Consider the following 16,749-nt stretch of genomic DNA (forward strand, 5'->3'; position numbering starts at 1 on the left):
GGTTATGTGTACCAGTCTTCCAGTCTTTCTCTCCCTTTTGTATGAATTTCCTTTCCCATTACAATCTTGTCTTCTCCTCACACAACAAAAACCTGCTGGGTCAGGTTTACATCAGTCAGCCTTTACCCACATCTGGAAAAGGAAGGCCTGGGACCAAAGCTATTTGAAAAGATCAGACCTGGCCAGCTGCTTTCTTGGCTTGCCTGAGAAGCATATCAGCCCTTTTGGCACACGCTATCAACTCCGAAGCCAGTCACCTGCCGAGCTGTTCATTAGCTCTCAGTGTACAACTTCTGATAGCCATAGGAGGCAGCTGGAGGTTGCAAAGAAATTAGAGGCAGGAAGATTGTAACAGGGAAGGAGATGCAAGAAAGAAATAGAGCAAATGAGCATGAAGATACAAAAGATAGCTACAACATAATAATGAATGCTGATGGCACACAATTATAAAAGCAGCCTGTTGGTTAAGATCTGAGGTTCTTGAAGGCAACAGCTTGTGTAGTTGTGCTGTGCAACTGTGTTGTGTTCACATGGTCCATAAATCTGCTGGAAAACTTTGGAAGATCTTGTGTGTGTAGACCTGTCCTTCCTGTCTTGGTCATTCAGAAAATGAGGATATAGAAAAGTATGAGAGTTTCTTGCCACTATACACAATAAACATAAATGGCAGTAATTAGCCATTTGGTTGGATTCACGTGGCCAGTCACCTCCAATATGCTAGTTAAAATAATCTTCATCCACAGTTTTTTATTTTTTGTAACTGTTGTCCCCTGTCTGTGAACCAATATTCTTTTGCCTCTAAAACATAACATTCCATTCTTTGCTTAAAGTTATCCAGATTTCATATTTGGGTTACTTAATACATGGCTGGAACAAAGCCCCTTCCATTGAGAACTGTGATATATGTTTAATGTTTTTTATTAGGAAAGGAACTGACATCTATGTTCCAAAGGCAGGACATTTGGAAATAAGAGGTTATTAAGAGAACTGAAGTTGAATTTATATTCCTGTTCAACTGTCAAAGCTTTCTTTCCATGCAGGCAAGAAGTGGTTTATAGTGAGGAATGTAATGGGAGTTGATTTTTAATTTAATTCAGACACTACAAGTAAATTCGTACTGTGCTAGAAGAAGATATGGCATAAAAACTGGAAGTTCTTCGATGAGTGATACTGAAAAAATCTTGCCTTCTTATGCAATGATTGATGCCAAGTATCTGGAAACAGAAAACTGTAAGTAAGTTAAATATACTCACTATAAATAAATATACTCACTATAAGTGAGTATATTTATGCCTTGCTGTCTGGAAGGAAGGAAGGAAGGAAGGAAGGAAGGAAGGAAGGAAGGAAGGAAGGAAGGAAGGAAGGAAGGAAGGAAGGGAAGGAAGGAGGGGAAGGAAGGAAGGAAAAAAGAGGGAAACATGATGAGGTTTAAAAAGGCAAAGTGCAAGGTTTTGTGCTTAGGTTGGTGTAATCCCAAGTATGTATACAAACTAGGAGAAGAACTTGAGAGTAGCCTTGCTGAGAAGGTCTTAGGGGTCCTGGTACATGAAAAACTTAACAGGAGGAAGCAGTGTGCACTTGCAGCCTTCAAGACCAATGATATCCTGGGCTGCATCCAAAGAGGGGTGGGCAGCAGGGAGAGGGAGGTGGTTGTCTGCCTGTATTCTGTCCCTGTTAGGCCCCATCTGGAGTACTGCATTCAGATCAGGAGCCCCCAGCACATCAAGGATGTGGAGCTGCTGGAGAAGGTCCAGAGGTGGGCTTTGAGGATGATCCAAGGGCTGGAGCACATCTCCTAAGAAGACACTGGTCCTTTTTAGCCTGGAAAAGAGAAGACTGCAGGGAGACCTCATTGTGTCCTTCCAGTATTTAAAGAGAGTTGATAAACATGAGGGAAATCAACTTTTTGTAAGGGTAGATAGTGATAGGACGAGGGGGAATGGTTTTTAACTAAAGGAAGGGAGATTTAGATTAGATGTTGGGGGAAGTTTTTCCCTGAGAGGGTGGTGAGGTGCTGGCACAGGCTGCCCAGAGAGGTTGTGTATGCTGCATCTCTGGAGTGTTTAAGGTGAGACTGGATGGAACTCTGGGCAATTTGATCTAGTACTTGACCAAGCTGCTGGCAGCCCTGCCTGTGGCAGGAGTTTTGCAACTTGATAATTCTTGAGGTTTCTTCCAACCCAAGCCATTCTATGATTCTATGATGTTTCTATGAAAGCCAGATGTGACACAAATATCAGCTTGAGTAGCTGGTATTTCACTCTGGTAAGTGAAAAGTAAGTTTCCTTCTTAAATTAAGTGAGCAGATGAACATTCTGAAAAAAATGAGCTCCAGAAATGTAAACTGATAGAGTAACTATGTTCTCATAGAACAAAAAGGAACCTCTCTCATCCTGAGGGTGTGAAGGACAGATTCAAGAAATCTTATGGCTTTTATGGTGGCCAACACCTAGGATAAAATGGAACTTAAGGAGAGGAAGAGTTTTCTTTTGGATAGAAACATTTTCTTCAAAGAAAATAGCAAATGGAAAGTCCCATGAATCTTTCTCATCTTTCTTAGTGATTTATGAAAGGGAAAACATAGGAAAGCAGGAGGGAATTTTATTTTTTTTCTACCACTTTTTAAGGAATGAATTTTTTATTCAGAGTGCAATTGAACAATTAAAGTGGAAGCCCTATACTAACATACTTTGGCACCTCAATCTCACCTTGTGTAAGCTTAAAATTATACACTTTATGGACTGTGAACAACAATTTTCACCAATGGAGAAATTATCTAAATTAAAGGTAAAGCAAATACAGACACACAAACCTTTTATTTTATTTTTTCTGGAAAGAATAACAAAGTTTGACATGCTTCAAGATCTTGATATTAATTTGATGGTCTTGACTGCAGTGGTGTTATAAACAACATTATGCATGTAAGAACTTTAGCAGCATTGCAAATAGTAGAGAAAACTTAAAGTACGTTTGTGAGAAGTGTGCTATATTGCATACTGAGCAGGCAGTACATAGAGAAGCTGGGGCACAAAACATTTAAGCAAGTTCATCAAGTTCACGAAGTAAGTCTGTTGCAAAATAAGAACAGAACTCAATTTTACTTTTTTTTTTTTCATATTATGACTTTCCTCTGAAATAATTATCTTATCCCTTTGGGTTTATTTAGAGTTGTAATAGTCACATTGATTAATTCTCTTTCTCCTGATATAGACTGTATTCCTGCATTAAATAATGAAATTTTGTAAACAGGAAAGTTTTATCAACACACACAATTGTAGAAATGAACAAAACCAGAGGAGCTTACCCAAATCCAGAAAACAAACGACAGAAGAGGAAGAAGCCATACCCCTGGACAAATGATGAAAGGAAGGCAAAGAATCCATTGACAGACATGCATATCAGGAGTGACTGTCTCCTTCCCACCTTGTCTGCCAAGCCTCCCCAGAAGAATGCCCCCACCATCATCCCAAGGTACACTATGCTACCTGCAATACACACAAAAGAAAAAGACAAGAAAAAGGAAAAACAAGAAGAAGAAAACAAAATGTTGTTTTGTGAGCTGCGTAACTGACCACAATTGACCACACCAAAATAGTTACACGTATTTGAATGATTCGCTTTCAGCAGCCTCCTGCGTTTACCAATTAAGTATCACAGAAATTAATTTATCCATTTTCAGTGGGTAGAAATTGTATACATAGCTTTGCAAATATACCTAGGAAGAACTAAGTACATTTGTGTCCTATTATGTCTGCGTCATCAGCTAGTAGACACACTGAAGCTTGATTTAATTACTAAATAAGGTGCCTCTAGCTAAAACAATTAAAATACAGTCAAATAAGAGTGAGTTGGAGAAAGAATGCTACCATTTCCTCAATAATAAACTGCATTCAAAATTCAAAAATTAAACCTCCCCCGAAGAAATAAATTGTTAGAACACCTCCTGAATATAATTCTGTAGGGGATTAATCACTGGGACTAAAACGTGCTATGTCTAAAAGAAGCTGATTATGAAACAAACACTTTCCATTTGAGATCTACAGAACTGAAGATATCCAGCTTGATCTATTTCTCCCTCTTGCATTACTGTGCAAACTTTATTTTAACTGATGATTAACTGATGTGATTTTCAAAGAAAACTTGTTTCCCATATAAAATAAAAACCTGAACCATCTGACCATCAATTTCTTAGCATGTAATGTAAACATTATTTAATTTCAAGAGATGAACTTTCTATGGCGCAGTGGAAGAGAAAGCACAGCACACCGAGCAGCGTGTTGGAAGTAGTTCCCAAAATTTCTGGGGATCCAACCAGATTTGTATTTTGCTAGATACATGTACTATTTCTTATTCTACCTACTTTTTTTACTGAGCTTTCCAGATAGTGTTTTATCTATCAAATGGTTGCTACCATCTTGTGAGAAGAATTTAATTGTATAGTTGTTGGAAGCAGCTAAAGCAATGGGGATGCCTTGTTTCATGTCTCTTTTCAGTCAGCCATAAGAACTGACAGATTCCCCAGCTGCTCTGTTTGGCTTCAGTTGCTGTTGTGTAAAATTCTGGAGTCCAAAAGAATCACTTCTGCCCTGCAGGAAGTAGCTAGAAGGGAAGGAAAATGGAAAAAAATAAATCTCTGGTCTTTTTAAGCTGAGTATTAACATAGAGGTTTCTTGTTGGTATTTTGATGCTTGTAATTCCACATATTGCATCCAAAGTGCTAACAGCTGAAGGGTCTCAGGTATTCCAAAATGTGCCTGCACCTCCTCATGTTTTGTATACACAGTGTAAAAACTGTGCTGCTTCCTTATGAGGCATCATTTTAAAACACTTGATGTGACACACGTTGTTATTTTTACATTGGCATGATGAAGTTGTATTTCAGTAGGTTAGTGTGTTGTTTCTACTACATCTATGACAACTATAAACCCATGTGTAGCATTCACAGTGGCTACTTCAGTAGAATAGAAACGTTGAACCACAATTTCTTACATTTTCCTGTAAAATATTTGGTAATAATGTTATTTTTATTTCAAGCAGTACATAGATAAACAGTAGTATAAAGATGATTAGTATCCATTAGTTTCTTGTAAATTCACAGTCTCTACAGAGTAAGCAACTTCTGATGCTGTCTCTGAGCCCTAATTTTACATTTTGAACTACAAGTTACTGTGAAGGATTTGTAAAAACCACACAGAGAAAATTCTTCTAAATTTAATCTGTAAGAGGTTCGTGCAGTCTGTCCAGTCAAGAAAGCGCATGGAATGCTATTCTGAGTAGCAGGTAGGCATAGTAATTCAGAAATAGGAGTAGTCATGAAACATTCATTATGTATCAAAATACTAACAGAATTAATTCTTAAAAGGAAAGACCAAATTTCTATCCTTTGTATTTTTTCATTCTCTGCATAAGTCAAATATCTTCTAAGCAGTGCTTCCAACAGTAATGCAAACCCACATATATTTATGTATGTATAAATGAGTTTTGTATACAGAAGCAGTAGCCTGCATCAAGCATCCTTTTCTCTGAACAGGGCTGGAAGTAATGTAATAACAAGGAGTATGTTTATGGATTGGTACTTTTTGAAGGTCTAAATGAACAAGGGACTCAAACATTTATTGCTTAGACATTTGAAAACAGGTGGCAGGTACTGCATTCAGAAACATGTGAGCTAGCAGATCATGCTAACCAAAACTACATATTACGTTAACTTTTGCAATTTCTAATCTCCTGAAGCCATAATTTCCTTTATCTAAATGCTAGCTGTATGCCACAGGAAACATTTTGTCTTAACTTCATCTGCTAAATTATTTCTCTTATCCGACAGTATGCAACATATGCAAATCCCCAAATGCCACAGCATATCAAGCTCACCTCTACTACTCGTCTGCTGTCTCATCTGCTCATTCTTCACCCTTCTTGTGGATTCTGCAGTTTCTTACTGTCTGGTGCAGATTCTAAATTACATATTCATTTTGAAGCTCTCTGCTATTCTGCTTAATATGCATCTACAGTCAATTCACCACTATTCGATTTCAGTAATCACTGTAGTAACACAGTTTGTTTAGAGACATGAAAGGTATAAAGCTATTGTAAAATGAACACTGAATCTCTTCAGTCTCTTTATAAAAGTTTATGAAACACTGGTGACACTGCAGTGATTCTTGAAACTTTGAGTGTGATTTGCAGCTGAGTAACCTATATGATTAATTTTCAATGGTGGCAAAACATTGCAGAACAGAACATACAACACTTATGTTTTTTTGTTTATTTGTTTTATCATTTAATCCAGAAAACATGATGGATATTCTTCACAGTCTATAAAAAAAAACAATTTCGCTCTCACTGAGGGAAAGGAAGATGCTGAATGCCAGTGACATTAAAAAAAAAGTCAACTTCATCTTCTCTTCTGAAACATTTTGGTCGATGTAAAAACTTCAAAGTTTTCACTAAACAAGAAAACTAAGAAATACTATTTCATCCAAATAATTCATTAAGTTGTTTACTAATTTCCAAAAGTCTGTTTCTGTAGTGTTTATATAGGAAAACAACTCATACTTACAAGACAAATTGTCTCTTCACTGTATCAACAAAAAAGAGGAAAGCAAGTACAGAGCATCCTTTTATGCCATTTTTGAACATAGCTACAATCATCTGAAGCACACAGTTTGGTACCAACCCAGAAATTTCACATAAATAGGAATCAAGTGAACCATATCTGAAACGTATCTGGTTCACAGACAAAATGAACCTGTCCTCAGCCTGTAAAGACGAATTGCAATATTTGATACAGGAACTCAACCATGAAAGTCAGGAAAATGGAACTGAAAGCAAATCTGAGTAAAGGAAAGAGCACGTTCAGCTGACCAGAGCAAATGGGGAAAAAAAAAAAAAAAAAGAACAAGTATCTCAGTAATTCTATTTGCAAAGCTATTTGTAGTCTCTAAGATACAAGGGGAAAAAAGAAACATGATGAGGAAAACAGAAAACTCAGAGCACAGAGGTCTGTAATGCTATGACAATCATAGTTTGGTGAGCAATTTATTCAAAGGAAGACTGTCATGAGATACCCAACACTATAACATTAAAGAGAAGAAGAAGAGAAGCTTCGTGAATAATGAACAAAGATATGGAAGTGAAAAAAAATACAACATATTAAATAGAAATTTAAAACAAACAATCAAAGCAAAACAAAACCAAGAAAAGTGACATTGTTTCCATATATATATATATATTTCCATTTTCAAAAGGATCAGCTTCATATTTGCCATAATACTAAACTGAAAATGTAGTCAGTAACACACTAAGAAGCCTCAGAGCATATGAAGGCAACTGACTATAAGTGAATAGGACTCGTGGCATACTCAGAAGGCAGAAAACATGTTACAGAAGACAAAATCTGATGATAGAAAATTTTGGGTCAAATTTGATCTAGAATTTTGGTCAAACACAGGAACAGAGTCTCAAGAAATGTGGGTGATGTTCCATGCTTGTCTGTGTTCAAGAGGCATTTGTAGAATGCCTTCAGTAACATGCTGTAGCTTTTGGTTCACCCTGAAGTGGTCAGGCAGTTAGACCATTCCATTCCATTCTGCTCCATTCTATTCCATTCCATTCCATTCCATTCCGTTCCGTTCCGTTCCGTTCCGTTCCGTTCTGTTCCATTCCATTCCATTCCATTCCATTCCATTCCATTCCATTCCATTCCATTCCATTCCATTCCATTCCATTCTGCTCCGTTTTATTCCATTCCATTCCATTCCATTCCATTCCGTTCCGTTCCGTTCCGTTCCGTTCTGTTCCGTTCCGTTCTGTTCTGTTCCATTCCATTCTGTTCCATTCCATTCTGTTCTGTTTTGTTCTGTTCCATTCTGTTCTGTTCCATTCCATTCCATTCCATTCCATTCCATTCCATTCCATTCCATTCCATTCCATTCCGTTCTGTTCCGTTCCATTCCGTTCCATTCCATTCCGTTCCGTTCCGTTCCATTCCGTTCCATTCCGTTCCATTCCGTTCCGTTCTGTTCCATTCTGTTCCATTCCATTCCATTTTTTTTTTAAATTTTTTTTAAATTTGTTTGTTTGCTTGTTTATTAGTGTGGTAAGTGCAAACAATAAGATTTAGCTCTGAACCTTTATGTCATCTGTTAGCTTACATTTGTATTCTTCTGCATTGTTTACATTGGTTAAAGACTCTGTATGCTATTATCTCTCCATGCAGTTCTAGGGACTGTTACTTTATTGTACACCAGAAATCTGCAGAAGCAAGTGTGCTGTTTTATATATGTATAGGTAAGTGTATATATATATATATATATATATATATGTGTGCATATATATATATATGCAATGTCTTTACAGGTGAGTTTCCTATGTACTCATATATTATTTTAATTAAAACAAAGCAAAGACTAGAAGAATAACTATTCCTATATTTCCTCAGATCTAAATTAGATACACCAACAAATGCATAGAAGCTTAGTAGTTACAGATGTTGTGACAGGTAAGATTATTCAGTGAACAGAGAATTTTCTTCACAGCTGTATTTTCTGATAAGGAAGCAAAACTGAGAACATGGTAATCCAATGCCTTTGCATTAGATTTTCTTTATCACTTCTGTTTCATGAATGTTGTCATATCAGTAATGAATTATTTAAAAAATTACAAACTGCTACCTGCTGTCAGTATGATTTAATTTATTCTGTAACAATTTTCACAGAACAAAAAGTAGGTCAAAGTTATTCCTTTTTTTTTTTTTTTTTGTTAGAATCGTTTTCAGACAGTACTAGCAGTGATTACTGCAGCAAACAGCAGTGCACACTGCTATGTTATACTATTGCTTGGCTAGATAGATCAATAATGCATTACAGATAAAAAGACTGATGCAGTACCTCCTTGGTACTCACAGCATAAATAATGAATCAGCACTTAAATTTAGCAACACGGGGCTGTAAGAACCAGACAATATTTGATATTTTTCTCCCCATATACACAGCATTTTTAAATGGATGTTACCAATATCAATATGTAGAACACAGTTCTATCAAAAACTCAGGTAATTCCACATGTTGATGTGAGACTGTTGACAGATTCTCTAGGTGCTATAACTGAGCATGTGATTTTCATACTATATTCTCCTTTGATCCAATCATTCCCTCTGGCATTAGGAAGAAAATCCTAATAGACAAACCTCAGATAAAACACACCTAGTTAAGCTAAGCTATCCTAATACCCCTAATTCCTGGTTGTCTTCCCTTGCGATTACAGAGGTTCCTCTGGATTTTGCTCTTCTCAGATTTAGATGCTAAATTCAGTGCACTCGTCACCCAGCTCTGAACTGACCCTGTCATGCCAGGAATTACTGTGACTTTGCAATTCGAAATGCACTTCCATGGAAATCCTGAGAATCAGAATGATTATAAATGCTGCATGTGATTGAATGGTGCACAGTGCCAGGATTAATTAAATTTCAAAGTTTAAAAAAAAAAAAAAAAGATTAATTTTCACTAATGCTTTAAATTGCCCACACAGTCATCTGCATTAATAATCTAATTTCATATCAAAAACGTCCATTTTGGCTACAAGTTTTATTGCCTGAATGTTAATTCCTTATTTGCCTAGTCCTGCCTCTGACTCAGAGCAGAGTCTATAAATATCACTAATTTTAGTTTGTGCTTAACTATAACAAAAAATAACAAACTACAAAATGTGTATATATCTCTATATTTCTAGCAGAATTTAATACAGCGGATTGAAGAACTAATCAGTAAGATTACACTTCTCGCAAGGAGATCTATACAACAATAAAACTAATATATGTTTATTTCTTCAGTGCTTAATCGACAACTGTATTACAGTACTGTGCAAATGTTTTTCCTTGTAAATGGGACAAACCAACTTTGTTTATTTTCCTCCATCTTGTAGTGGCTGTTATCATCTCTTTTTTTACAATGCTGTAAAGAGGTGAAGGGAAGGGACACAAAGCTGACAAACAAATTCCATAGACCTGGAAATTTCTGACTTCCACTGGCTTTAAAAAGCAAAACAAAACAATAGAAAACAACCAAGACACCAAATTAGATACTTGAATTAGACTCATTTTTGTCAGGAGCCAGAATTAGCAAGTGTCTCAGCCTCTGACATGAAAAACAGATTTCCCTCACCCTATACACCAGCACAAGAGTGAGAAAGGGAACTCCCTTTGCTAATAATCACACTTCTTTCTGCTTTCCCACACACAGTCAGATAAATAGATTAACCACACCAATAAATAACAGATTAGTATAATTCCCTGTGGGACACCCACAGTACTAGTGTACTGTGGAAAAGCTGGTACTTTTTCATTAACAGGCTTTTTAATTACTAATTCACAGTGGTGCCAGTGGGCAAAGTTATATTTTGTGCATGGAAAACTGTTTGGGTGATTGTATACGTCAGTTCACAATCTCCATTTAAGAAGACTTGTTCATGGTAACCTCAAAACCAACCCTGACACCCTGAGCTCCAGTAGATCAGGAAAGTACTAATGCATCACCATATCTTAACTTCCTTAGTTTGTATTGCCATCCTAAAGTTCTACCATCCTGAAAAAGACAAGCTCTGTCAGCCTCATAAACTGGTTTCTGTGGATCTTTAAGACACTTCATTCATCACGTTTATCCTAGAAAAGTTTACTTGTTAAGATAATCTAGAAGAATCTAACATATAAAATGTGCCATCAAAACGTCTTATATATCCACATCTTATAAACCTCTTATATATTCCACTGGTTATAAAGGTGATCAGTTTAAGAGAGCTGGGGAACAACTCCATGACCATGGAGGGAGAGCAGTGGTTGTTGTCTACCTTGACTTCAGCAAGGCTTTTGATACTGTCTCCCATGACATCCTGATAATGAAGCTTAGAAACTGATGGATAGATGGGTGAATAGTGAGGTGGGCTGAGAACTGGATGACCAGCTGAGCTCAGAGAGTGGTGTTTGGTGGTGCAGAGTCTGGTCGAAGACCTGCGACTAGTGGTGCTCCCAGGGGTCAGTGACAGGGGTCAGTGCTGGGTCTGGTTTTGTTCAATATCTTCACTGACGACCTCAATGAGTGGATAGTGGCCACCCTCACAAACTACACCAATGATACAAAGCTGGGAGGATACAAAGTTCTGACACACCAGAAGGCTGTGCAACCATTCAGCAAGACCAGGACAGACTGAAGAGCTGGGCAGCAAGAAAGCAGATGAGATTTAACAAAAGCAAGTGTAGAGTCTTGCATCTAGGAAGGAATAACTGCAAGTATCAGTGCAGGAGCTCTGCAGAAAGGGACCAACAGGTCCTGGTGGACAACAGGCTGGCCATGAGCCAAGAAGGCCAGTGAGATCCTGGGGTGCATTGAAAGGACAGTGGCCAGCAGGTCAAGGGAGGTGATCCTCCCTCTCTACTCTGCCCTGGTAAGGCCTCATCTGGAATACTGTGTCCAGTTCTAGGTACAAAAAAGACAGGGATCTCCTGGAGAGAGTCCAGTGGAGGGCCACAAAGGTGATAAAGGGCCTAGAGCATCTCCCCTATGAAGAAAAGTTGGGTGAGCTGGGTCTGTTCAGCCTTACAATTCTGTCACCCTGTGATTCAGAGCTACAAATACTCAGATAATTATGCATTTGAAGAAATGAAAGCTCCGGGTTGAAAGGTAACTGTGTTGCAGAATCATCTAGAACAGAACCTTAAAAAAAAGAATACACCACCATATCCAAAATGTTCAGTTTAGTTAAAAGACTGGATTTGAGGCACTGACTTAAGAAGTGATATATCATCAGCCAGAGATGCTGTGCCAGTTGAAGGAGGGAAGAAAGAGTGATGGTGACAGCCAAATTAAACGTGGGAAATCACCATGGCCCTCAGGCTTTTCCTTTGGGAGGCATTTCCTTCTTTCTGCCATTTTTGTAAGATTATGCACTTGTACGTGACATGAATGGTAAAATCACTGATATGAGATTGGACAGGCAGAAAATAACCTGTACTGCCTAAAAGAACAGTCCAGTAATTTTTAAGTTTTAGGCACAATCAATCACTGAGACAAAGATTGTAAGATAACTGCAAACAAAATTATTTATCTTTATTTGTGTATGCAGATAAATGACACAGGCATATTTGCACATGTTGCTAAAACATGCTTGTGACAGACTCGTTCGATGCAGAAGTAACTTAACGGCTACTTATACAATCTTCACAAGTACATACATTATCCTAATTACAGGCTGTAATTTTCATCATCAAAATAAAAGCGAGTTTCCAGTATCGACTGTACTTGTGGAATTCAGCTGCAGTAAGCACAGCTTATATCTTGAAAAATGTTACATTCTGGCATTGAGTGGTTGGCTCAGAGAGTTGCTCAGTAATTTACTAGCTCAACATACAGTGGCTTTTATCTCTATGGCATTATTCCAAGGTATGCTAGTATAGTAGTGTCCTGTAATGAAAAAAAAAGAAAAAAAAAAGAAGAAAAGAAAGGAAAATAGGGGGGAAAAAAAAAGGAAAAAAAGACAATGCTACTTGCAGAATTTTCAAAAAATAAGTTGGATAAAACAGCAAGTGGCTCTGCAATGCAGCCATTGTGAGTTGTTTTTTACTAGATTTGTTACTCGGGTTGAATCTGCATGACTGGAAGGGGTACTGAGCAAATACTGTGTTTAACTGCACACTGTGGGATTAACAGTGAACCCGTTAAGGTTGAAGAGTGAACATGTAGGTTGATGCTCAGCTTGTAGTCCTCATTAAAGCTGCATGCAGGAACCATGTGAAAGAGAAAAAACAGCTGACCTTATGGTGTTGTTCTCCCTAATAACACAAGTGTTTTGCAGTGAGAAAATCACACTCTGAGAAGGAGGGCAGCTGGTAACCACCAGAAGCCTGTAGCCTCTCTGCTAGCAGAACACACTGCATTTTATTAATGTTTTGAATTCATGCTCCCATTCCCTGGGACATGTTCAGTCTGCCTCTTAGCAGGCAAAAATCACATCACATACACTACAATGTGTCTTATTTTTTTACCCTCAGGAAAGAAAAAGAAACATAACTGTCATATCCACTGCTCCAAACAGTATAGCTGGTTAGAACAGAGGAGGATCTGTCTCTTAATTTTCCCCCTCAAACAATTGAGGTTGGATGGTATGCAGAAAAAGCGCAGTTATAGGTGTTCCTTATTGATGTCACTGTAAGAGAGCTGTACTATACCAGAGGTGACAAGCATGCATGATGGCATTTGTGTTTCTCACATCTTCTGAAGAAGCAAGCATTAATCCTACAAACCAGTTTTCATCCTGTTCTGCAATATTTAGTACACATTTAAATTACTGCAGGGCTATTTTCAAATATTCCTACTGCTACAAAAGATTTATTACTACTATTAACAGTAAATGCAATTAACTCTGTTATTTTAGCAAGATTCCCCACGCTCTAAAGTCGGCAATGGTTACAGTAATTGCTCTTAACCTGTATGCATTTCTTGTGAATACAGTAACTTTCAGAACCACATTTAAATACTTAACATTTCAACATCTGTGAAACATTCACAAAAATTATACCATGGCCAACACTTCACATTTAAAATGAAGCCAAATTTTAATTTTTTTTTTTTTTTCCAAAAGAGTAATGATTTTTAACATGCTCTCCATAACATTGAAGAAAATATAAAAATCTTCTTGAAGTCATCTTGGCCTGAATCTCCACAACCGGAGAAACCTCTCCAAAAAGGAATTTTGCTCAACAAATTACATGAAGGATACCCATGGGAACCACAGTCTTAGAATAACAACAGAATTCTAGATTTGTACATGTGCTTAAGTTTCTAAGGATTTGCACAAGGGATTTAGTTAGGCATCTAGACAATTTGGAGAACCCCATCAGACATATAGATGCATGAATACTTACAAAATAGTCCAAACCCAGCTCTTTCAGCCCTTTGCTCAATATTCTCTGTAACTGTGCATTTCCAGATTTCTGCCAAAGCCATGGAGAACACGCACAGGCTCAGGAAGAGAGCAAATGGCTCAAGCTATGTGATCTTGCCTAAAGGTATTTGGGCCCTATTCTTTGTATGAACCAGCAGCTCTATACAACTCATGAGTCCAGAATTCCATTTAAGATACTGGCCTCTGAAAAAGATGGTTATAATACATGTGGCTTACCTGTTGTCAGGTTTTCTTAGCAGGAATGCAAAATAAATAAACAAATAATCACTTAGCCCTGTGACTTTCATATTGATCTTTTGTGTGAAAGGCTTCCACCTCGGTGGAGCAGGATTAGATCAGAGGATCCAGACCTGTTTAACATCTTCATTAATGATCTAGACAGTAGTGAGAGTGCATCCTCATTAAACATGCAGATAATGTGACACTGGGAGGAGTTGCCTACTCACCAGAATGCCATGGCAGCCATCCAGAGCTCAACAGCTTGGGTAGGCTGGCTGACAGAAATCTTACTGAGTTCAACAAGAAGTGAAGAGTTCCACACTCAGAGAGGAAGGAACAACCCCAGGCATAGCACACATAGGGTCCACCCAGCTGAAAAACAGCTCTGCGGGAAGAGATCTGGGAGTTCTGTTGGACGCCAACTTGAACATAAGTCAGCAATGTGCCCTCAGCATAAAGAAGGCTAACAGTATTCTTGGCCAGTATTGCCAGTAGCTCAGAAGAGAAGATCCTTCCCCTCTAACCACAGTTTACAAGGCCAGATCTGGAGTGCTATGCTGAGTTCTACGCCTCCCAGTATCAAAGAGTCATGGACATACCGTAAACAGACCCACACACTTGGTGACAAGTTACTTTGAGCTTGTAAGAGTTTAATCACATCAGCTTCCTTGTTTTGAAAGAAACATCAATTTAGAGAGGAAAAAAAGATACACGTTGTTTTTATTTAACCCCAAAGGCATCAAGAAACGAGTTCTTAATCCTAATAAAAATTTCCTGCTTGTAAGTTTATGGGCTTTGAAATACTGCTGATGATTAATCAGTAGCAGGCAGAAGCTCACAGGGGAGAGAATGCAGAAGAAATTTGGGAATTTATCCTGATGCAAGTAAAACAAAAGTGTGACATAGTGGTTTTATGGATACTGACAAATACTTTTAATTGGCTCATGTCTTCTGATAAACCATTGTGGCATGAGGTATGGATGAGGTATAAGAAATCGGGTTTTACAATTAGTTGAGTCAATTAGTGCTTTGTAATGACAAAATAGGGTGCTCTTGGGTTATTTCTAAATAGTCCAGCAAAATGCCTTAGAAATAAATGTTATGTATGTGTAAGAATTCCTCTTCATAACTCCTAGCACTGGTCTCATGACCTTAGTATTCTAACATCCAAGTCCTCTTGATTATGGAGATAAAATAATGAAATAAAAAATGCCTGTCTAAAAGACCCCTGTCAGGCCATAATTATGATGTGAAATCACAGCAGTGAAGTAATTGAAATGCATAGCTCTGAGAATCTAGTTATGATCATATTGAAACATTTTCACTAAGCACTCACTGTCCTGATGAATATTTTGTATTACTGGAATTATGGTTATGCTGTCTGCAAAGGCTGCATGTCTATATTGGTTATAAGTATTATAGGCATCGCTGTACAGAAGGATTGCAATCTGCAGTGTATTTCTATTAGTAGTGGGCAAGTAGTATCATTTTTATGCAACTGCTGATTAAACAACCACATTACAATGCCTCACTACACTGCATGGAAAAAAAAAAAGTGATTAGTTCCAGTGGGTTTTTTGTTTGTTTTATTTTTGTTTTCAGCACCTTAATCTTTTAACATAAGATTATCTTTTGTCAGTAACACAGCAGCTAGTGTTCTAGTATTTCAAAAGGAAGATATGGGAACAGCCATCACAGATCCTATATTGTAGACATGGTAATGTATTGCTTGCACAACTAAACCCTCCCTTAATTTTATTGTCAAGCAATACTTTTTTCAATACATATATAATACGAGGGGTTTAATAGCTTCTGTACTGAACTGTATTTAATAACTGATGGAGTCATTCCAATATATCTCAAGACAACACCATAAAAAATACAGTGACTGAGGAACCCTTAGCCCTTATCCTGACATAGGTCATATAGTAACAGACGGATGTGAATTCTTCAGAGACAGCTGCAACTGTGGGGACAACACCTCCTGCTCTCAATCACAGACACCTCCACAGTGCTCAAAACAGTTGTTTAAATGAAACACTGTTTTTTGAAAGCATCAACTATTTTCCTACATGTTACGTATTCTATGGTATTATCAACACTGGCAAAGTAACATCAAGGTAACATTCCTTTTCAGGTTGTTTTTGTTTCTCTTCATTCTCTCTACTCTTTGAACTGCTTGTAAAGCCCCAAAATGGCTATATATAGATATGTTTATGCACATTCTTTCTGTGAAAAGTAGATCTGAAAACTTGCAGATTCAAGCATGACAAATTAAATGACAAAAAAAAAAAACCAAACCAAAAAACCCCACATTTATGTAAAAAAGCAGTACTTGCATTCACCCTCTTTAGCCATAAAAATTTAGATAAATTATTTTAGTAGAAATCACTGCACTGTACAGATAGCTGGAGCAGTTTGTTTCTAACAAACTGATCATCAAATGGAAAGGAATTTCTCAAAGCACCCAGTGAGAACTCAGCCCCTCTTTCCAATCATCACCTTCTGATGCAGAAGGGTTTTAAATATACTGAAACAAACAGATCCAGACTAGTAGTATCAGAATGTCAGGCATAC

The 16,749-nt window shown here is 37.5% G+C and overlaps 1 protein-coding gene across 3 annotated transcripts in view; it reads right to left on the minus strand.

The window, feature by feature from the left end:
• Positions 1-16,749, minus strand: part of SV2C (synaptic vesicle glycoprotein 2C) — an 89,885-nt gene that overhangs the window by 47,614 nt on the left and 25,522 nt on the right. For all 3 annotated transcript variants that reach the window (XM_032441290.1, XM_015848876.2, XM_015848877.2), the window contains one exon: positions 3,305-3,485. In XM_032441290.1, the coding sequence (XP_032297181.1) occupies positions 3,305-3,485 (181 nt within the window). The remainder of the gene's footprint in view (positions 1-3,304; positions 3,486-16,749) is intronic.

Source organism: Coturnix japonica, chromosome Z (assembly GCF_001577835.2).
Source record: "Coturnix japonica isolate 7356 chromosome Z, Coturnix japonica 2.1, whole genome shotgun sequence".
Taxonomy (NCBI): domain Eukaryota; kingdom Metazoa; phylum Chordata; class Aves; order Galliformes; family Phasianidae; genus Coturnix; species Coturnix japonica.